Genomic DNA, 24,263 nt, shown 5'->3' with positions numbered 1-24,263 from the left:
GAAGCGTGTATGAGCAGGACACACACTTTTACTTTATCTGACTGTGTGGAAATCTCATGTTTTTACAGCACAGATGGCAAAAAAGGCACTAAGACTGATATATGCTAGAGGTTTAGTGTGGCATGGAGTGACAAAAAAAAAGACTGTTCTTCATAATGAACAGCCAAATCTGATTTGACTGGCATTGATTGGTCAACAGAATTAACCAACATAAAAAGCAGAGTTCTGAACTGTGTGGTAGATCTGTTGTGCCAAGGATTGAATTTATTAATAGTTAAAGTGGTTTATTCAAGCAAAAACTGTCTTGTTCCAGTATCTCGGTTGCCTTTTCTGTGTTTCAGTTTTTTATATTCAGTATCTTTTCGATTTTTGCTGTTTGTCAGACAAATCAAGATGATGGGTTTTGGTCCTGAGGTTTTCAGAGAATATGGCTGATACTCAACTGATTGATCTAAGAAAATGATTAACTGATTATTTGCTGAAATCTTCAAGTTCCAACATATCAGTGATGTATTGCTGTTCTGATATGAGACTAGATATTGTCGCAGGTTATGGCATAAGTGTTGTGTTTTCCTGGTTGTATTACAGTAAAGGGACTGTTGCAGCTGTTTCATTATTTGCTGCAACCACTTGGTCATTATATCCACATTGCTGATGATTATTTATCAAAAATCTCATTGTATTAAAATTCTATAAAAGCACCAATTGTCTTCCTTACACTATTTTTGCAGTATTGAGGTTTTTGGTAAAAAAAATATTAATGTAGAGCAATGCATCATATTCTGTAAGATCATCATATGTTTTTACTATTTCAGAATTTACAGTATATTTTACAGAAACTGTTAATATCGATGTTATATGTAAAAATATTGAGACATTATTTGCAGGCCATATGACCCAGCCAAGGGTGAAGTCTCTGTTAGTGGAGACACACAGGTGTTTCCTCACCTGAGGGTTTGTTTTAGTGTTGTGACTTCACTGCGATCACGCCCACAAAAATATAAATAAGTGACGGAATGTGAGAACATGACAGGCAGTTCATTAGAAACGGACCCCTCACCCCTCACTCCTGGTGAGACAATATTGCCTGAAGGAGTAAAAGAAGTGTGATATGTAACGTGGGATTTTGCCTGTTTATATACCTCAGTCCCACAAAAGTAGTGTTGCATTAGTCTGATTTGTTGAAAATGAGCGAGTGAAAAGAAACAGCTAACCAGTGTGAGCTGAAGTAAAGATCATTATCTATTATTTTGTGTTGAGTAGGAATGTCTTGATTTGATCCGGGGCCAGGGAATTGCGATCCCGGTATTTTCAGGGAATTCTCTCCAAAACAGGAGGGTCCCAGGAATATTTAGCGTGTGTGTGCTGGTGTGTTTTGTGTATACGTGTGCTCACATGTATGATCACACAGGACTATCGTATATCCTGACACTAATATACTTTCTCCAAAACAAGTAGTCATCAAAACTTTAGCTTTGTCACACATTTCAGTTATTTTTCATTAAAGCATTATCACACGAGCGGGAGTGCTGTTGTACTGATTATCAGGAGGGATGCGCAATAAATATTAGGGCTAATAAATTATGAGCTGGTACTGGCTTATCCAGCTGCATTGCTCTATATTGTATTGGCTTACATTAGGTGATAAATCTAGATAGTATTTTTAAGACATGTTGCTCCAGTTTCAGCCAAAGTTACTGACTCTGTTAGTAGAGACACACAGGTGTTTTTTCACACAAGGGCTTTTGTAATTTGTCTTGTGACTTCATTCCCGCAAAAATATAGATCAGTGATGAAACATGAGAGAACAGACAGACAGTACGTTGGAAGTGAACCACTCAGTCCCAGTTATGTAATAATGCCTGAAGGCCTAAAGGGAGTACATATGAAGTGTCGGATGTTTTTAAATTCCTGAATTCCATAAAAGCAAAACTGCATTAATGGAATTTGGTGGAAATTAGATCCTGTTATTTTCTGGGAATTCTTGCCAAAATAGGGTGTGTTCTCCACAGAATTCTGAGGAATTTTAGCGTGTGTGAACAAACTGAAATAAAAGCTCCCAGACACAAAGAACGTCTATGAGAAACCTACATAAAAGTGTCAACACCCTCCACCTTAAGAATAAATAAAAACCTTGATAATTAAGGTGTATGAATCAGCTGAAACGAGATCATGCGGAAGTAAAAAGTGATACAGTTAAATATTTAAATAAATATGTAACACCCTCGCATTTAAAAATGGGCACAGTCCAAATTCAAAATATTGCAGCAAGTTGGAAATTTCAAAAGAGAACATACTGGCTGGAGTGGTGTTGTTGCAGAAACCAATAAAATAAATACATCATATATTTGTCTTTTATTCCAGCAAATTGGTATGCAAAAGCTGAACAGACCCCTATCAAATCAAAGCAGTTGGACTGTTTGCAGAGCGGCATGCAACAGGTAGACACCGAGCACAGAAGAATAAATGAATGAAAGAACTTAGTCAGCCTCCTTGTACTGTCTATTTATTGTGGAGAAATAAAAGAATCTGGTGAGGGTCCCCTCCTAATGAGTCCTTTGTACTCGATGACCCTCACTGAAAAGTGAACTCTGTACTCCTCTTGGCAAAAAAAAATATGCTACAGTTAACAAAACTCTTACGTTTTAGGGTTCTGTAGTGTAAAATATTAAACCTGAACACCCACACATACACATGCACAAACAGCAGCTGTAGTTGTTGCAGTGGTTTCCTGAAGGTGGCACATGTTGCAAAACTGATGCTTTCACTTGCTCTATCTACTAGTTGGCCAAAATGTTATAATATTAACAAGTTAAAATATTCTTAAATAGGGCACTGTTTTCACTTCCATGCATACTCACCAACTAGGGACGTTCCTGGTGACTAATTTTCCTGTTGATTAAAGGCAAAATTTAATTCAGACTATTCGACTAGTGTAACAGTAAAGAAACACTCAGAACACAGTTAAAATTGAGCAGAATTTATTAAATGATGATGTAAAACACTGACAGGAAAAGTACTGTGTGCATTTAGAGCCATTTGAAGCCGTTAATCACAGTCCACAATCAGCAAATTGTATTTTAAATGCAGCTGAAATGAACTGTCATCTGTCCAACTGTGCTGATTTAAAAACATCCAGGGGCCATCGGGGCAAATGTGCTTACGCCATACGATGGATGATGATATCGCTGCTGGGTCTATAATGGTCTTCGTCTTCGCACCAATGTTGTAACTTAGTTGTGTTTTTAACAAAAGAAAATATTAAACATGACAGCAACAGCTTCTAATTATTTTCTCTCCCACCTGTCAGAAACAGAACTCTATGGCAACTCTGAGGGGACACACTACTTCAAATACAGTGAGCTTTGAAATCAGTCATTGAAATGGACGGTGGCATCATCCATTGGCCCAACACAAGCAATCACAACTTGTTTCACTGCTTTTATAAGCTTTACACCTCAGTCTGATATGTTGTATTCCAGGGCTGATTATTTTTATTGACCATTGATGTGTCATTTATTTTCTTGACTAATTGATTAGTTGTTTTTCCCATTAAAATGGTGAAAAATGTTGATCACTGTTTCCCAAAGCCCAATACGACGTCCTTAAATGTCTTGTTTTGTCCACAACCCAAAGACCTCAATTTACTGTCATAGAAGACTAAAGAAACCATAAAATATTCACATCTGATAAACTGAAATCACAGAATTTGGACTTTATTTGTGTTAAAGAAAGACATTTAAATCCTTATCAAAATAGTTGTCAGTTAATTTAAAGTTGATTAATTATTGCAGCTCTGTTGTATTCTACAAATGCATTAAAATGTCAATAATCTTAAGAGTTTAAAAGACAGAGCAGACAGTCACTCTTTTACTCTCTTCCTCTCCTTTCATCTCATCCCTCTGTCTCTTGATCTGTCAGTGTGCCTGCCACCTCTCTGTCTCACACACACACACACACACACACACACACACACACACACACACACACATAGCTCACTGAGGGCTGTTGGTGATCTGGTGGTGAGATTACGGAGCAGTAATCTCTCAGATTAATACTTAAAATGAGCGCTTAATTACTTAAACCCTGCTGGCAGGTGCAGCTGTGAGCGTCTGTGTGTGTGTGTTTGTGCTGGTAGATGTACATGCAGCACAGAAAAGCCCTGGCAGTGTCTCTGTGAATTTAAATTTCATCTTGCTGTATTGGCGTCCATCTGTGCTGCCAAAGCATTCGGAGATGGTGAACTGGCAAACTAGTGCAGCACAAAGCAGGTGATCACAGTGGAGTTTCCTCTTTCCTTCAGTAACAGGCAGCCTTAAAAACACATTTATACTCCTGACTGGTCAATTTGGGTTGTGCGAGTGTGACCTCAGTTATTTTAGGGGACGCATTTCAAACTCAAGACCAGTTAATTGGGGGTGGCTGGTGGTGCACATGAGGACAAAATTAATGTCCCCACTTAGAATAACACCGATTTTTGGAGTCGGTGCTTAAACTTAAGTTGAAGGAGAAATATGTGAGCCATGAACTTTACATATAATAGGTTGGATCCCTTTGCATGCCTCCGTGGCAGCAACAGCCTTCGCCCGAGGCTTTGTGTTTTCAGGTTGTCCGTCTCTACTTGCGTCCCGTTCTCGTCAACACAATAGCTTAAGAATGCCTGTTAACATCTGGCACAAATACCCACTTGAACTGAGGGATTACCTGATTAGATTTTGGTGGCCAGAGGTCAAAGTTCAACGTCACTGTGACCTCATGTCCGTCCCATTGTCATAAACGTGATATCTCAAGAACACCTTGGGGAAATTCCTTCAAACTGAGCACAAACATCAACTAGGGTTGGGTGATCAACAACAGCTGAATCCATCGGCATTTTTTTTGGCGTTTTTGTCATTTTATTTCGCTAATGTAATCATCTGCAAAGTGACAGCTGCAGCGCTCTCATCCAGTGGCACAGTGCACACCCACTCAGCCAGACCACGGATGCTCTGAGCTGGGTGAGGAGCGATTGCAGGAGGAGTGGACATTTACATGTTTTTCTGTCGAGTTTTAATGAAGCGTGTTTTCCGAGGTATTAACAAGACAGTTAAGCTTGACTTAGTTTGGTGAAAGAGAGAAACTCAGAAGGTGTACGGTTGTGTTTCTTTGTTCAAAAAGGAAAATAGGTGTGAGAATGTTTTAATTTCTTGACACTTTGTGAGTTCACTTTGTTTATTGGGGCGAATATATCACCGGTTGCTGGTTGATGGGCTGATGATGGACAGTATATCACCCAACCTTAACGTCCACTTGGACTCCACGATGAACTGAACTGTCAAAGTCACCGTTACCTCACAAAGCATGTTCTTGGCTATAATTCAAGTATTCATACACACAATTAAGACAGCATGTCACACAAATTTCTAAGATGATAAAATGATGACATGTTACAAAAGTAAAAAAAAACAGCATGTTTCTCACTAGAAATTATTTACTGGAATGGATCTGTTAATATAATGGTAAAAAATACACTTAAAACCTTTTATTAAAGCACAACATTATATTTTGACACTGACAAGCGATAATGAGTCCTGTTTCTAACTGTCACTAGTTCGTTATCCTGAAAACAAAAGCCCACTGCTCTGAAAATACTCTGGAGTTGGAGTTCAGCGACTGCCTGTCTCACTGCCTGCCAAACTCCATTAACATTTTGCTCAATTTAACCCTTATAAACATCTACTCCTTCTAAAAGATTATTAATGATTTCTTACGACTCATAAACAGACACATACTCATTCGGCAAATGTTCGGCATCAATTTGAACTCTAATAAATGTAAAACGGGCAAACAAAACAGTTGTTGCGAGCCAGAATGGAAATGTCAAAGGAGGACATGCTGGCTTGTCACGTCATAGCTGGAATTTCAGTTAAGCATGTGTCCTCTCTCTCATGACATATCATGGTCATGTTACGGTTGAATACGGCAAATATATCACATATTACTCTGTTAAGGTTATGCAAGTAGTGGTTATCAGTAGGGTTAGGATAAGTCTTCTGGAAGTAAACGTGTGTGTGTGTGTGTGTGTGTGTGTGTGTGTGTAATAGGGTGTGCAACATGTGGGCTCTGTCAGCCTTACCAGGATAAATAAAGGTTAAATTTTTTTTTACAGAGATGGAGTTCAGATGACAAGGAAGTGAACTGTGCAGTGTGTGAGTGTGTGTGATTTCTAAGTCTTTCTAATGTCATCGAGCTTAATCAGATTAACACTCCGACCCAAATCCTGTTAAACACACACACACACACACACAAATTCACGTGGATCAAAAGAGGAAGTGAGACATCTGTTCTAAAGGAACTGTACACATTAACTTCTTTGTCTTTCTTTCTTTCTTTAACGGGTTTTTGTCTCTTTTCTTTCTTTGAGCTGAACTGGAAATGAACTTTCCCGTGTACAGTCAACACCTCTATACAATATGAATTCATGCACAAACTTTTGTACAGACTTTCCTTTTCACAGCTACTCAGACAGACCGAAATACACCACACACACTCTCTCTCTCTCTCTCTCTCTCTCTCTCTCTCTCTCTCTCTCTCTCTCTCTCTCTCTCTCACACACTCACACACTCACACACTCACACACACACACACACACACACACACACACACACACACACACAAGTAGAAACGTGATAGCTCTGTGTTATAAAAGATGGGGCGGGTGATAAAAGAGAGGAAGGGAGTGTTCTTCTGTCTTTGCTCTGACAGCGAAGGTAAACTGTGACATCAGTACAGTGTGCGTGTGTGTGTGTGTGTGTGTGTATTTTGTGTGTGTTTCAGCAGACTCACATACACCATACAGCTGTCAGCAGCACCACAGTTGGCTGCCTTGCTCAAACACACATTAACAGAGAAAAAAAAACAGTTTACGTTAACCTTGTAAGTTGGTTTTCTTTTCTTTGTTTTTCAGTATTACGGTCACTTCACATGAGAGTGACTATAAAACTGAAAAAGAGTCTTAGTCAGCGTCTGATCAGCTAGTATCTATCACTCAGTGCGTGGAATAAGTGAGCTGGACGTGTTGTGGTGTTTCAGCCTTGCTGGCAGTTTGTCCCAGTGACCAGAATATTCAGTCGTATCTGTGTGACACCAAGTAAGACCAGCTCATGCATAAAATCTGAGTTAAAAAGTTTACTTTTTTAGAACAATGACAATTTGTGAGTAATGGATTACATGTAACAGGAGGTAATACGGATACAAAAAAAGGTAACGGTATCCCATTACAGTTACAGATAAAAAAGACAATCAGATTACAGATAGATTCAGTAAAAATGGGGATCACTAGTAGGATTACCATTTTAAAATAAAGAAAGATATATTGCCATGCACTGTGTGCCTCTAGTGAAAAAATGCTTCACTGGGTGGAAATTTCACCATTTTTGTCTTCAATCGATCAATTATTGAAAGACAAAGGAAAGAACAGCTGGACAAACTAATAAACTTAACAACAAATATAAAACACTTCAACACTTTCACAATCAACACAATCTATTATTAATCAAATTAATCTGCATCTATTTTGATAATCAATTAATCGTTTTGAGTCATTTTTTAAAAGTAAAAATGCAAAACAAGACAGGACATTTTGAGGACATTTTCTTGAGCTTTGATCAGCTTTTTTTTTTTTTTTTTCTTTTCACCATTTTCAGACAATTTATGGACCAAAAAACTAATTGATTGATTAAGAAAGCAATCAACCGATTAATCTATTATTAATGTTGTGTTTTTAAGGCTGCAAATAATGACTATTTTCAGCTCAACTTCTACTTATCCACTTAGGTCTGTTTTTTGTAGGCATTTAGAAAAACTGGAGACTTTGACTAATCATGTCCTGAACTTTGGTTGACAAAGTAAATAATTATTTGTCTAGTTGCTCTTAAATTGGCACAATCGACTTTATGTTTCTAGCTCAGAGAGAGACATTTTGAAGCTTGTTAGCTCAGCTAACAGGTGTTTCCCTGTGGCCCGCCAGCTAGCGCTGCACAATGAATCAAAATTTTATCAAAACCACAGTATGGCTTTCTGCAAATTTCAAATCACAGGAGGTGCAATATTTGTTCAAGGCAAAACGTCTGTCAAAAAACTTTCAGATTAATGAACGTCACGACATAGAGATGTCCTGTCAGATTCTACAGACTTAAAAAAAAACATCTTCATATGGTACAGACTCCTGCAAAAAAATCATACCGTTTTTTTATTTTAACAGGGTTGTTTTCATTCAAAATAAGAATAATGATGTAGAAATTATTACCTCTAATATTGCAAATCGTATTGCAATTGGCATATCAATCAAAAAAATATTTTTTCAGAATCCTCCAGCTCTACCGCCAGCCCAGAGTGCAACATGAGGCTTGACCGAGCGAATGGCAGGTTGCGGAGTGGCTAGATTCCTGTTGCAGCCAATCACAGCACATAGGTCATTTAAAAAGATGTTACTAATTAGATCATACAGTCTATGGTTCAGATGTCTCAAAGTAAGTCGTAGATATTTACCATAGTTTTATTTATCATATCACAAACATGCCAGCCTGATTTACAGACAGTCTCTTGTATCTGTCCACTTGTTGAACAGACCTGTACTGCAGGCAGCAGACTTAAAATCACGTGAAAATGTTGCAGGTTAGTGCTTTCATTAACTAATTTACTGTGTTAACCAGCATCACCAACTCTTTCTGCCACATTCACCCGCTCTCAGGAGTGTTGGCATCAAACACACACACACACGTCAGCAGCCGACTTCTGTTCCTGTGCCGGCAGACACACACACACACACACACAGTCGACAGCTGGAGGCTAATGTCAGCTGAGCAGTAGCTTCAGCATTTTAGAGAAATGTAAAAATAACAAATGCATCCAATCTATTCATGACAACATCAGCATGGAATTATCTGCACACACACTGCACTGTGTGCGTGTGTGTGCAATGGCTTACTTTTCTTTGTACAACTGAGTGCACCTTTTATTTGAGCTATGCATATCTCTGTGTGTGCCTTTTCATTACGTGTTTGTGTATATTTGCCGTCTTTTTGTGCATAGGTGTGTGAGCACATGATGTACACTGTGAGCGACCGCGCAGTGTGTGTGTATCTGCCGCCGCGGCCGTGTGTTTTAACCGTTTCTGTCCCATGAATCTGAAGCTGGAGTTGTGTTTTATTCTTTGGATTGGATTGTGTGTGTGTCTGATCATCTTTGTGTGTGTTTGTGCGTGTGATCACAGCTCAATCACATGATGCATCACATTGCCCGGTCTGTCTCCATACCCGCTCTCTTTCACTTCCTCTATTCTACACGGTGTGTCTGTCTCTGGTTCTGTCTCTCTCTCTCTTCTTCCATACCCCCCCCCCCCCCCTCTAAATTTGTAAATCCCTTGTTTCCCTCTTTCTCTCTTCCTCTTTTACTCTACAAACTTTTTTGTCATCCTTTATCATCTAACATTTTTTATTCCTCTCTGTCCATTAGCTTTGTTTATTTCTAACAATTTATTTATTCCCCCTTTTAACCCTACAGCTCTGCTTTTTCTTTTTTCCATCTCAACTCCCCCTTCCCAATCTTACTCACTGTTTGAGAAGATAATAGAGAATATCCACTAGAATCAAAGACTGAAACATTATTTTGCAAACTCTCCTTTTTTGGACTAAATCTGAATTTAAAGTTACATCACATGAACAGTTTTATGTTGTTCTGACTGGGAAGAAGTTGCTCCCAACTTTGCCTTAAAGTTACTGGAATCCGCTTGTGCTTCTTCCTCCAGCTGACAAATCTCTCTTTCTTCTCCGCTCCTTGCTTTTGCTCTCTCTCCCATCTCAATTTACAATTAAATTATTATTAGGCTGCCCGTTTCAAAGAGACAGTATTTCCTAATCGGTCTCTGGCAGGACATAGATTGACGTTGGCAAAGGAGTTAATCACATATAATCCAAAAAACAACTAACCCCGTTGAGGATATTTATTTAGGTGTTTTTTTTACTTTCACTGTCAACTCGTCATCGTCAATCACATGTAAAGTCAAACATGCTACGTGCAGCATTTTAAAACACTGACACACACGCTGGATTGTCATATTAACTGTACAACCTTGGTGTGATTACTGTAAACAAAGAGGATCACGTGAAGACCATTTTTAGCCTCGAACAGCAGCGTTGTTGTCAGAGTTCAGGTTTCTACACACTCAGAGAAAAACTCTGTGTTGGAACATGTAGTTTTCTTAAGTTTCACCCCTCATGTCCACTTGGCTGACCTGAAAATCCTCTTACTGAACTTTTCCAGAGATTTGTCAGGGCTGATCTGTAGTAATGTTTAAAATACACAGACCTAGGCTCTTATTCCCAGCAGTCATTTTGACACAAAATAGTCAGGCAAACACAGGTGTTATCAATGATAATATTAACTCTGTTCCATTCAGGTCAAACAGAGTCTGGCTGCTGCAGTCTTGCATGTTGGTTCACCAGAAAGGCTTTGCTACACTAAATGGAACAGGACCTTCATTAGTATGATTAGCAACACCTGTGTGTATCCTATAATATGACTATCATGAAAAAGGTCAATTAGGGATCAAAAAATAAATACAAATTTGGGTGGCGAAACTATATATTTTGTCTTTACTGCAGGATATTAACTTACAGAATTAAACTAAGATTATTTTGAAGCCAGAGGTATCATGTGTTCTTGTCGTCTGTATGTATAAACGTCTGTTCCAGTCTTGAGACGGCGATATCTCAGGGAAGCCATGATGGAATTTCTTCAAATTCAGCACAAACCTCCACTTAGACTCAAGGATGAGCTGATTAAAATTTGGTACTCACTCTGGTCACTTTGACCTCACAAAAAATGCTTTTGGCCGCAACTCAAGAATTTGTACGCTAATTCTGACTAATTTTCATACAGTTGCGCAGTAGGATAAAATAACGACGTGGTCATTCGTTCGTCAGTGTCACTGTGACATCAAAATGTTCAGCTCTCTATCAGCCCTCTGTACTAAAAAAACTAAAAAAAAATAGTCATTAAGTGATAACAGCATGTTCCTCACTGGAAATACACGTCAATGTAGTGATAACTTAATTTAGATTCATATCTTTTGTTAAAACTTCACTACATGTATGGATTTCTGCAAGATAAAATTGCTGTTTTTTAAAAGGAATCTGGTGGCTTTGAAGCTCAGTTTTCTGTTGGAAAGGGCTGTCTGAAAAGTTTTTTTTGTTGATATTTATTTCCATAATATTGTCAGACTCACAAACAAGTGCTTGGCGAACACGTATGTCCTTAAACACGACTTTGCATATGCTGACTTTTGTACCCAGTAGTCCTTTAGACCTGAAAAATATGTAATAATATGGTCCAGGTTTAAAAATAGTGGAACTGCCCTTTAAGTAATGAAGGGATATGAATATATGTTCCACCACAGTATCACAGTATCTTTCTCTCTCTGTCTCTGCAGTACACAGGTCCGATCCCGGCCGAGCGAGGGGGCGAGCTGGCCATGGGGGGAGGTCGCAGCGAGACGTCTGCACTGAGCGGGATGGGAGGGGGGCGGGGCATGACCACTACCCAGAATTCCCAACGGCCCAACGCCTGCTGCTTCTGCTGGTGCTGCTGTTGCAGCTGCTCATGGTAGGAGACACACACACACACACACACACACACACACACAGACAAATACACACAAACCAACACTTGCACACACACGCACCCCTAATGTAAGCAAACACACACTTGCAGAGCGTCTCTCTCTGAAGGTGCTGTGGTCCTGATAACACAGCTGTAAAAGACACACAGCTGCCTTATCGGTGTTTTAATATACTTCACCATGTCTGTGAGGCTTAATGAGACTCCACAACTTCTCTGTTATGTCAGTAACCTTCAGCAGTGTGTGTCACCAGTGTTCATGATCTGTGTGTGTCTGCTTCCTGAGTTTTAAGAGTTTCGTTTATTTATTAACAACAATGGCACAAGTACCTGGTTGAGTCAGGTTTTATTTTCTGTTGAAGATGGATGCTTCTGTTTTGGGTACGTAGACGGTAGAATAAGTGGACGGAGCTACATGCCTGTATTCTTTCTAATGACCAGCAGGGGGCGACTTGACTGGTTGCAAAAAGAAGTCTTATTGTGTGGAGTCTTGTGAGAAAATTACCTACTTCTCACTTGATTTATGACCTCAGTAAAGTTAGTTTTGTGGTCGCAATTGGTAGTTTTAAGTCGTCTTCTGTACAGCATGATGTTCATTTTGTAAATTATGGTCCCATTTAGAGTAAAATATCACAAACATAAATCAGAGTGTGCTCGGGGTTGTGGCTACTGTGAGATTGACAAATCATTCCCAGTAAGCGTATCTCTCACAAAAACTCAGATCCAACGGTCAAACCACACAGTATAGATCAAATATGGATTGAGATTCTGTTGCTACATTGTCACTGTCTTGCTATAAATGTTTTCAGAAACATAATTTACTTTACTGTTTAGCTGTAATATAAGAAAGAGCGCCACCAGGAGGCCACTGGTGTGTTTCCGTTTTTCAAAGGAACCTCCTGAAACTCAGATCAAGCTGTAAAAGGAGGTACTGCTGTTCAAATATTGATCAGGATTCTGTTATTGTGCACTATGTATTAATCTGTCACTTAATTTATCAATTGATTGATTAGTTGTTTAGTTCATAAAATATCATAAAATGGTGAAAAATGTTAATCAGTGTTTCCCAAAGCCCAAAATGACATTTATTTTTATTTATTTATTTTTTTGTTAAAAAGTTAAACCGATTATCAATTATCAAGTTGTTGTTGTAGTTGCAGCTCTATAAACAGTTCCTAGTGTACTGTAGCTTCATGTGCTTGTCTCTGTACAGAATGAGAAACTGTTGCTGTGCAGAAGTCAGAAAGTTTTCAGAATATGTCTAATGTAACTGTAAAGGAGCAGCTTACTAAGCCTTTCCTGAAACTGCTTTATCTTGTTTTCGCTTGCAACAATCGTTACCGGCATCAGAAACTTGTAGGTGGAAACAGAATCAGCCCGAGCCGGCCGACCATAGTTCCTGTGGTTTCCACTTTGTATACTCTCAGCCACCGAAGCATTGACACATGCTTGTATTTATTTTTTGGAGTCGCACATCAGCTCTGACATAGCCTTTGGTCCAGTCTGGCTATACAAACATACACACACACACACACACTAACACACACGAGTACTCTGGATAAACCTGCTCACAGTTACACACACTGACTCTCCAGACATTAGTCAGACAGTAGCTGTACAGTGATTAGGTCTATAAAGTTCCCACAGGGGAACCAATTATTTATAGCTCTGTCTCTTTATCGCTCTGTTACACACACACACACACACACACACACACACACACACACACACACACACACACACACACACACACTTTGAAGGTGTAGACACCTGTAGCTGCTGCTTTACCCTGCTGTTAACATAACTGTGGTTAGTGTTGCCATTAAAGGGGGCAGTAACATCCCTGTGGGTTATTGTACATGTGTTTATAGTTCTGAGCAATTACTCCTCTATCAGCTGTAGTTTAGTGTGTGTGTGTGTGACTGTATGCATGTGCGTGTTTGTGTGTGTGTGTGCGTGCGTGTGTGCGTGTTTCCTGTCTCAAAGCCGTTTTATCATGTCAGTCTCACCGTCAGGAATGAAGAGGAGAGACGGAGGCGGAGCAGGAGGAAGAGAATATCACAGGACACCAAGATGGAAACCATACCAAACTGTGAAGCTTGGTGAGTCTGCAGCACTTAACACATTTAACATTTATTTGATTTGATTTTGTTTTACTTTTAACCTAACTTTTGTAGGTTAGGCCATCGCACACAGACCAAGGATTAGTTTTTGGTGTGGATGCAGGATTTTTAAGGATTTTGAACATTTGTGTTCTTTTGAGCGCTGTGTGTGTCTGCGTTTTGTCTGCAGCCAGTCTTGCACACTCCTGGATCAATTAGACTGATATTTTTTGTGCACATTTATGACCGTATGTTCAAGGACCTCTTATGGCTGTGGTGATTCACAGTCTTTTATAACCTCTTTTATTGACGACTTTGTTTTATAACTACTTCTGACTCCTCACTCCTCTTAACCAGCTGGTAACAACCGTTAGGCTAAAAACAGGGCTTAACCAGCTTTTGTTACGGCTCAAACACTGACATCAACAGAAAAATTTAGTTTCAATTTAAAGCAGATTAATTCCATGCTAGATATGTCACGATCCCCGATTTTGTTATTTTTGTCGCCATCTTGACTGCACCTCATTGGTTGTTGTGTTACGTGTGTGCGCGTGTATTGAGAGGTGCAGACTTGATCGTAAAACCCACAATAATTTGCTTAATTCTACCCAGATTTTCATAAAAATTGGTTTATTTTGAACACGAGGAACTGAACATGATGCCATTTACATATTGGATTATGTTCTCTTACTCTGTATGATTTAATCAGTTCTATACCAAAAAATTTACCTTTTGAATATCCACAACTGCCACTGGGAAATGCAGGCTCTGACCTATGAACAGGCAATATCATATTGTATTGTTGGAAAGTTGTGTGGCTGCTTCTTAAATGGGAATATTTTCTGTGTTCTTTACTCATTTTTGACATTAAACAGAATATCTTTGGATTGTGGACTAAACAAGACATTTGAGGACGTCATCTTGGACTTTGATCACCATTTTTTAACAGTTTCTGACATTTTATGGGCCAAACAACTAATCGATTAATAGAGACTATGATGGACAGATTAAGCGATAATTAAAATAATGATTTCAGGAAAAACTTTCAAAATATATTAATTAATATTAATATTTTTCAACTGATTGTGACAGGATTAAGACACAGTTGCGGTGCTGACTAGATGCCAAAATAGCCGTTACTGGAAACGCAACAAAAGACAGTTGAATCAGAACATAACAAACTGTAACGCTGAGTGATTTAGTGAGTTTCCTCTGACATTTCTCTGTTTTAATCAGCGACCTGTATACAGAGAACAACCTTTGGACCATGACAGTCATTCCACAACAAATAAACAAAAATGAATGAATGAATGAATAAACAACTGAAGAAATGAGCATCTTTCCACTCTTCCCTCCTCAGCACCAAACCCTCGGCGGAAGAGATCCGGCTGTGGTCGCAGTCCTTCGACAAGCTGATGAGGAACCCGGCGGGCCGAAATGTTTTTCGGGAGTTCCTGCGGACGGAGTACAGTGAGGAGAACATGCTGTTCTGGCTGGCATGCGAAGACCTCAAAAAGGAAATCAACAAGAGCGTCATTGAGGAGAAAGCGCGCTCCATCTACGAGGACTACATTTCCATATTGTCGCCAAAAGAGGTAGGAATGCCACAACAGTGAAAGAGAATTGCTTTCATTTTGACTGTATCCTATGAAAGTCAACTTGCTTGACTCAGGCGATAACTCGTGATAGTGGTGATAACAGGAATCACTTCCTCTTTTATAGTGAAATTCTGAAAATAAAGGAACAGGGACTTCGTACTCTTCTATATTTTTGGAGGAATTTCCTGGGACTGTTTAAGGCGTCGTAGATTTTAAGTTTGTGTCATTGTTTAAATTCCAAGAGATTATTGCTCGTTATGCACTTCAGGATGTTGAACCATCAGGCGAATGTTGCTCAAGGCCTGTTCTTGTGTCTTAGAAACGAGATGATTTCCATTTAGGGAACTACAGTGTTTTGAAAACATTTTCTTGGGCAAGATCTGGCGGATGCGTTTAGTTTTTTCTGTGTGCTCGTTGCTTCATCTGTGTCCAACAGTCAGCCGTTCTCCGTACCAACATATTGTTTCAGCAGCTATTTCCTTAAAGAGATAGTTAGGACTATATGATTATCTTTCAGGTAATCGTTAAATTGACAAATAATCTCAACTCTAAATTGCTCGCTTAGTAAATTGTTTGAACTATTGGTCAGACAAACAAGATGTCTGAGGACTTCAACTTGAGCTCTGGGACATTGCGATGTGTTTTACTTTACCGTTTTCTCATGTTGTGTAGACCAAACAATGGATTGAATGGAACCGGCAGTAGGGCAGGAACTTATAATTTTCTTTGTCGATGAGTCTGTTCATTATTTTCTTGATGAATTTATAGTTGTTTGGTTGATAAAATGTCAAAACATGATGAAAAATGTCCATCAGCGTTTCCCAGATGCTAAGATGATGTCCTCAGATGCCTTGTTTTGCCCCTAACCCAAAGATATTGAGTTCAGTTTTTTTCTATAAAAAATACTCAAACCGATTAATCAGTTATCAAAATAGTTGATTAAGAATCCATTCATAATGTAATAATAGTAGCAGCTCTAATTGTCAGATGAATCGATAATAAATAGTTGTCATTCACAGCCCTACACCAATATGTTATTTGTTCCGTCCTGATGTTTTCTGCAGCCTCTGGGGGACGTTTTTTAGCGTTGATGCGAACATGTTGCTCTGCTGTTTGCTTTTTTATCTTAACTTAAAGTTTGGTGTGAACAATGAGCATGTGCAAATGAAAACCGCTAAACGTGAAGCGTGCACCGAGAAAGACTCAGTATAGTACGAGGCCAGGAAATTAAGTCACCCGCCGACAGATAAATGTTCAAATTCACCAGCCGCTTAACAGTAAATCATTATTGTGTGTCTGAACTCTATCAGCCACTCTCACATTTTTACCTGCATTTGGTGGTGGTTGGTGCTAATTTCCTGCCCTATATAACACACACACACACACACACACACACACACACACACACACACACACACACAGAGTCAATGTGATAAAGTTAATTTTTTTCTAGGGAGAAATGGGGGAAACATTGTCTGCTCCACTGCTATTTTTAACTCTGTGTATGTGCGTGTGTGTGTGTGTGTGTTTGTGTGTTTAACAGTGGTTGCTTTATTTAGTATGAGCGCTGGAGGCTCTTCTTGTCAGGCTCCATCACCAGTGTGTACGTGCATGTGTATGTGTGAGTGTGTGTGTGTTGGCATGTGTAGACACTGCTGTGTTTGCATGTACAGTTGTCTGCATGTGTGTGTTAGTGCATGTGTGCTGCAGTGTGTTTACAGGAAGCTATAAATTGCTGCTCTCATCACCTTCTGGCAGTTGATGCTTTTTATAGACACACACTAAAATACAGAGATATCCAGACGTGTGAATTTGGCAGAGAAGATGCATGCCTGGCTGTCTGTCTGCATGTCTGACCTTGGTAGGATGCCTATCTCGCTTTTTCCCTGTGTGTGTGTGTGTGTGTGTGTGTGTGTGTGTGTGTGTGTGTGTGTGTCTTAAATAAGAGCAGAGGGAAAACATAAGAGAAAGCTTGTCGTTCTATAAATATCTGCTGGTGCTGTGGCTGCAGGGCCACTCTGAGTGTGTGTGTGTGTATTCCAGTGCTGGTAACTGTATTTATCCATGGCTCTATGGAAGTTAATACTGAAGTTAATTCATGATAAAACAATAGACACACAAGAGACAGATTTATAGCCGCATTGTGAGTTATGTTAATGCTAACATGTGGTTGAGCTCGTTACCGTCATCATTTCAAATTTTACTTTGAAGGGTCGGCCTCATGTTATTCCATTGTGCGATGCATTTGAGATCAGGACAAGTCAGGAACAAAGCCTGTAATTGGTTGGAACTCAACTCAAGTCGTCATGGGCTTGCCAGTGGTTGGCTAACAGCATGCTAACAACAACTGTTTGCAAGACAGAAAAATAGATCAACAATTACAAAAGACATTCCACGTTGGGTTTATCATTATGGATTTATTTTACCACGTCTCCAAAAAAAAGATGCTGCAGTTCAAGGGTGGATTACAAAGCTTCTGAAAGGACACCATTGCACCTTTGCCGACGTAGCTTTAGCTAACTTCCTTCACTTTTCCAGCAGTTGGGAAACAACAGACGAGACTTTTCTTGGTCTTGAAAAGCTGCAGCATTTATTAACTGACATACCGTAACCTGAACTGCACAATTACTGCCAGACTGACAGCTTATTGCTAAGTTTAAGTTTTTACTTTGCTAGCAGCACCGTCACTCGTCTGCTGCTCACTCTCCCTCACTTGCATGCCACGCACTCACTGCCTTATTTCTGAAAAGAGCTACGCTATGCTTCTAACAGTATCCTTTAATGAAGTCCAATAAAATCGCAATTACTTGGGCAGTCCTGGTAAACCAAGTGAGGTAGAGCGAGCAGCAGAGCAGAAACTTGAACTCAGCAGTAAGCTGTCATTGTGGCAGTAAATGTACAGTTCAGGTTACAGTGTGTCAGTTAATAAATGCTGCAGCTTCTCAAGATCAAGAAAAGTCTCGTCTGTTGTTTCCGAAAGGCGGTTAGCCTCAAAGTAAGCTGAGCAGGAAAGGCTAACATTAAGCTAATGCTAATGTTGTACCTTTACTACATTGGCTCTGGTGTGATTGTATCCTTTCAGAGGCCAACGTTGGATGTTTTCTGTGATAATTTATACATGTTTCTGTCTTGAAAACCGTTTTCATTGTTGTAAGCATGTTGTTATCCATCCACTGGCAATCCTGTGATGCCTTGGGTTGATTGTCGACCAATCAGAGGCTGTATTCCTGACTTGTGGTATGTTGCTCTGATCGCAAAGGAACTGCAATGCAATAACGGAGCGAAAAGTGTTTTCACCTCGCATTAACCTTTCGATTTTCACCTCAAGCAAACAGAAAAAGTTTTTTGAATTCTGCTGTTTCTTTTAACCTTGTCTAATCCAATAGTTCAAAATGATGGAAACAAGGTTATTAACTTCCTTTTAAAATAAACAAACATGCTTCACGCTCAGGTTCAAGAGAAACGGAAATCATAAAGACACAAAACTGGTAGAGAAAGTGGCACATCATCAGTGCAGCAGCTTCAGTCCTCTGTCAGCGTGTAAGTAGGATGCATTCAGGTGCAGTCCTGCAGTGTAGGTCACCTGAATTTTGGTCGATCCTGGTGTTTAGAGGCAAATACCACTAACCGTCAAATCTCTGCATGTTTTCTTTAACACCAATACTTAATAGAGAATGGTTTGTTTTCAGAAATAGTTGTCCTCTCTGAACTAAACTGTACTTCCCTCCAGGTGAGTCTGGACGCCCGGGTTCGAGAGGTGATTAACAGGAAGATGCAGGACCCGACGCCTCACGCGTTCGAAGACGCCCAGCTACAGATCTACACGCTGATGCACAGGGACTCCTACCCACGGTTCCTCTCCTCCAACATCTACAAGTCGCTCGTTCACGGCGGCTCACGTACCTCCTCCGAGTCCTAGTCCCACACCGCCTCCACCTCCTCCTCCTCCTCTGGTCCTGCACTGACAGGATTGATGCCAGACCATTTCATTAATCCTCCCAAATCTCTCCTGATTACTGCCAAGACTTTCTTCTCATTTCTTGTTTTTTGTTTTTCTCCTCCATATCCTAAACTTGTGGTACGGTTGCCAAAACTTCTTCTCTTCTCCCTTTTCCTCCTCTCGTCTCTTCTCTCCAGTTGAATCCTCTCATCTGTAGTCTTTTCTAATATCTCTTTGTTCTCATGAAACACTCTTTTCTTCTTTCTTTCTCTCCACTTGTAGAATTCAGGCAAGTGTCTTGAATGCCCTTCAAAAACAAGAAAATTATCACATTAAAACAGCAACAAAAAATAACATAAATATTAATTAATATTCTTAAGTTAAAGTCAAAGTTTTGTGTCATTTGAACAACTTCTTAAAATGTTAAATCCAATCATTTTATACCCATAAATACTTGAAAGCCCAACAATTGTATTTTTCTAGAAAAGAAAAGCCTCTGAAACAGTTTGAGATCAACATAAGGCACAAAATTTAAATTATAAAATTTGAATTAAGAGAGTCTCAAGTTTTAAAGTAAAAAGTAAAATGTCCACTCACCAATAATTGATTTCAAGATGTTTTTATGAATAGAGCCTGGCTGATGATGGATTTTTTAGGCTAATACTGATATTTCAGTCAAAAAAAAAATCCTGATAATAATAATAAGGGTTGTTCCGATACACAAATGCCGAATCAGGTATCAGCGAGTGTGTGAGGCTATAGACTGATTCAGTATCGTGGAATTTATTAGCACTGAAACTTTAACCTGAGCCAGGCAACCCAGCAATGATAGCAATCATACCAATATTGGTTTTTACCATAAAACTTAATTTAAAGAAACATCAGTTCATCAGTTTGACAAAAAATCTTCAAAAAAGTCTTCCTCAGTGGATGAAATTTGCCCAATTTGAACTTTATGAGCAACTTCCACCTGCTGAGGAATGTTGGCATGTGGTTCAAAGGTCCAGAAAAGTCTGAGCAAGTGGACCTTGAGAAAGATTATATCCTGACCATTACTGGATTTTTTGTCTCTAATCAGGATAAAATAATATTTAACAAATATTTTTGATAAGAGTCCCTTAAATTAATTAATCAATGAATCGCTAAGAAGATATGAACATGTACAGTTGAAAACCCAACTTGTCAGCGCCTTCTGGTGGATAAAATATGTACGGAAGCTCTGTTTTTAAATTTTCTCAAACACATCTTTGACATTTTTACGCTGACAGTGATATATCTGCAGTAAGCTAACAGAGTGCTGCTGGAACGAGTCCTAAAACCTGAAAATTAGTTCGCGTTTCTGCACCTCCAGTTCCCTCGTCTCAAGGTCGGTTGGGTTTTTGAGCACAATTGGATGGTTAGATGCCTGCCACAAAGGGTCACACAAGCTAAAGAGATTTTCACGTGAATTTATGACAAAATACTTCAGTAAATTGCTTAAAAGTGACTAAACGAGACTAGAGGTTGTCAGGGAAGTTAAACAATCACTGGTCATGTCATGATGCTGAAGTCATGTGTAGTTTTTTTGTAGCGTAAATACAATCTCCAGAAGTAAAAAGCTCACGTTAGGCTGTAATCAATCTTAAAAATTGTGTTTGTGAAGATTATCTCGCTGAACAAAACATGTAAGTATAAACTTTTCCACAGAGTTTATTTCCTGCAATCTCATTGGCAGTTTGTCTTTCTTGAGGGAACCAGTGTGATGCTAACTTCCAGGTTGGCCTACAAAATGACATCATCCCTGCAGCGCTCGATTTGACCAGCTGATATGATTTTCTCCTGGCCATGCAGGTGTATCTGTCAGGCTGTCCTGTCCTGTAGATCCTCTCATCTCTGTCCTCATTAAGTTTCTTTCCTCTTTTAATTTGTGTTTTCATTCTTTTCTTTCCTTCATTCTATCTCCACCCTTCTGTTCATCCTTTCAACCATTTTCCTATCTTCTCCTCCCTCCTCTCTCTCCTGTGTTTCACCTCGATGACTCCTGAACAGAGAGGGAAGCGATCTGGATGTTGAAGTATTTTTCTGGGATATCGTCTACTGTTAATGTGGAGATGCACATGATTTACTTGGGAGATTTTAAAGCATTTCAAGGGGAAAAATATTCACCTGTGCCATGGATTCTTAGCGGATTTTTTTTTTTTACCAATTTGCCCCTCCCCATCCAATCACCTTTAAGAGCCAATTAAAGGGGGGGGGTGTCGCTGACTTCCGCCCGCCTCATCGCCTTGTTTTTCATCCTACGGTCGTCTACGTCAGGACTGATGGAGAGGCAAAAGAAAAAGACTGATGCTGTCTGATTCCTTCTCTTTCTCTTTCTGTTTCTCTCTTTCAACTGGAAAACACAGGGTGCTCCCTCCATCCTCCGCTACAAACGACAAAAAAGTTTGTCTCTTGTTTTTATTGTTTATTTATCCCCTCTTGTTTGCTGGATCAATCATTTCACTCCTGTGATAAACAAACGGACGAATGGATGGATGTCACGTCCTTCCGACTACTGATTTACAAACAGACAAGACGTCTATTTTTTAAGAGAAAACTATATGGAACTTTTGAATTATGTTGATTTTTTTTTTTTTTTTTTGGTTTTGTTTATTTGGTTTCTCCCACTCTCTTCCCCCTTCCTGAATTTTTCTGCAAGAAGAGGAGGATTCCTCTGAGACTGTACTGATCCCCACCCGACACAACACCACAGACACCACAGACAGGTGCAATAAAACACTGGAGTTTGGAAAAACAACACACACACACGCACACATCTGCAAAATTTGTGTTACTATACTTCAGGGGATCTTTCCTTCCTTCTTGTCCAAACCATAAACCCTCAGAATAAGATACGACCACGTCAGCCAACAGCTGACGTCCACACCTCAGGTTCAGTATTTCAGAGTTTTATCAGTGCTGTGAAACTTTTCTCATTTTCTCAGTAAAGTATTCAAGTAAGGGATAATCCACTCTGACCCATAGTATTCGAAAAAATTAATGCACCCCACAGAGGTTATTAACCTCCATGCTGTGTTACTTTACATTATCACCATGGATACTTACAAGTATTTAAAGGGGGCAGTACATCTGCCACATGTAACCTTTATGTTATTCAGTATTTCTCTAAGGCCACATTATAAAGTTAACTTCTTAGTTTTTGAAATTATTTTAAATTGAATATCTTTGTTATTTGAACTGATAGACAAAATTAAATTTCTTTTTTGGCTCTTGGAACTTGTGATTTGCATTTGCAGACTGTATCTTTTGACCTTAAAGGGGTATAGGTCTGATTATTTTAAGTGGCGTTGTATGTGGCGTTTGCGTTGCCTACAGTAGATGCCTCCAGTTTGGGGAAGCAGCAGGAGTGCAGGTGTAGGAATTTAACCACTGTACTGCTGTGGACAGCGTCAGCGGCAGTGTACACTGTTTTCACAGCTTTGCTTTGCCGTCAGACAGCCTTATCTGACAGGACGCCGCCGTTATATAAAACAAATACTGTTCTCTCCAAACCAACCAAACTCCATAGGCAAAATCAGTCATTTTACCTTGCAGGACACAGGAGTTGCTGGTCTACCGCTGCCTCCATCGGTTACTTTGTTTGTGTTATTGTGTGACTTTGATGCTTTAAAAGGTTAGTTTTGTTCACTGAAGTCACACAATAACACAAACAAATTAACAGATTGATGCAGCGCAACTCATTTGTTCTGCAAGGTAAAATGAATGATTTTGGGAAAGGAGTCTGGTTCAGCGAAAGAGAAGGATATTTCATTTATATAAGGAGGGTTTCCCATTAGAGAAAGCTGTCTGATAGCAAAGTAAAGCAGCGTAAAATTTTTAGATTAGCGTGATATTGATTGTTTTTTGTCTTTTTTTAGTTGGGGCTAAACTACATTTTGCTGCTGACTCCGACCACATTGCTTTGTTTCCTGCACCTATAACTCCTGCTGCTTCCCCAACCTTGGGCTGTGCTACTGTAGTAACACTATAAATAAGAACCTCATCCAACACCACTGCCAAAAATCCAAACTATCCCTTTAAGCATCAGCTCTCAATTTAAAATTTGGACCAAAACTACTAAATCCTAAAACACAAACTTAGTCCTCAACGATGTTTGAATTATCTGACAATAAATTCTCTTTTCTCCACAGACACAGGAAACTTCTGTATGTCGAGGAAAAGAATAAATTAAAACTTTTCCATCAACTATGAATACAGTGAAATGCTGTTTTATGTCATTTAGAGATTAACATGACTAAATTTCCAACTAAGAAGTCCAATATGTCTGACTGAAACGCCTCAACTAAAACTGATATGAAGGTGTTTAAACAGCCTCGCATCAACCAAGATCCACTCTTCAACAGAACTAAATCCTAATTTAACTTCTGGGACGCATCCTGGAACGTCACGAAGAAAAGTGATTAGGGGTCAACAAAGTGCAAAAGTGGCAACTGCAGTTTTTTGCTGTCAGGAAGGAGAGAAGAGGGTCAAATGTTCTCCATCTCCTCTAAAGATCCCCAACTTTTAAACATAAAAGTCAAAGTTATAAGTATAGTAATACAAATGAACACACACACACACACACCAGGGTGGCCTACCTGGGCACTGCTGCTGCTGACCTCTGCCTCTGTGACCTCTCACCTTTGACCTCACCACTGTCTGTCGCCCACTCGGACGCCTGCTCCTGATTGGCTGCAGGAGGCTGCAGGGCTGAACTGTGGTTGGTCAATTCAGGAAGGGGGGTGGGAGGAAATCCCAGGTGCAAAAAAATATATCTAGATATATTAATGAAAAACAGCTAATAAAAAAAAGATATATATAGAAAAAGAAAAGAAGATATTATGTGAGATGGGATGCTTACACCCAGTGCTTCATGGGAAATGTAGTTTGAGGAAAAAAAAAAATGTTGGTAGTTGTCTGCGGAGGCAGAAACAACAGATTTAAAAA

The 24,263-nt window shown here is 39.4% G+C and overlaps 1 protein-coding gene across 5 annotated transcripts in view; it reads left to right on the top strand.

Moving 5' to 3' along the window:
• The window catches only part of rgs19 (regulator of G protein signaling 19), a 40,546-nt gene extending 20,142 nt beyond the window's left edge, over nt 1-20,404 (top strand). For 4 of the 5 annotated variants that reach the window (XM_084720323.1, XM_084720325.1, XM_084720326.1 and 1 more), the window contains 4 exons: nt 11,471-11,643; nt 13,662-13,760; nt 15,121-15,355; nt 19,089-20,404. In XM_084720323.1, the coding sequence (XP_084576449.1) occupies nt 11,471-11,643; nt 13,662-13,760; nt 15,121-15,355; nt 19,089-19,277 (696 nt within the window). In that variant the 3' untranslated portion in view covers nt 19,278-20,404. The remainder of the gene's footprint in view (nt 1-11,470; nt 11,644-13,661; nt 13,761-15,120; nt 15,356-19,088) is intronic. The other variant, XM_084720324.1, reaches the window with a different exon arrangement.
• The last annotated feature ends 3,859 nt before the right edge of the window (nt 20,405-24,263 follow it).

This window comes from Lutjanus erythropterus, chromosome 6 (genome assembly GCF_056507025.1).
Source record: "Lutjanus erythropterus isolate fLutEry1 chromosome 6, fLutEry1.hap2, whole genome shotgun sequence".
Taxonomy (NCBI): domain Eukaryota; kingdom Metazoa; phylum Chordata; class Actinopteri; order Lutjaniformes; family Lutjanidae; genus Lutjanus; species Lutjanus erythropterus.
Note: the sequence above shows the minus strand (reverse complement) of the source record. Positions and strands in the feature narration are given on the sequence as shown.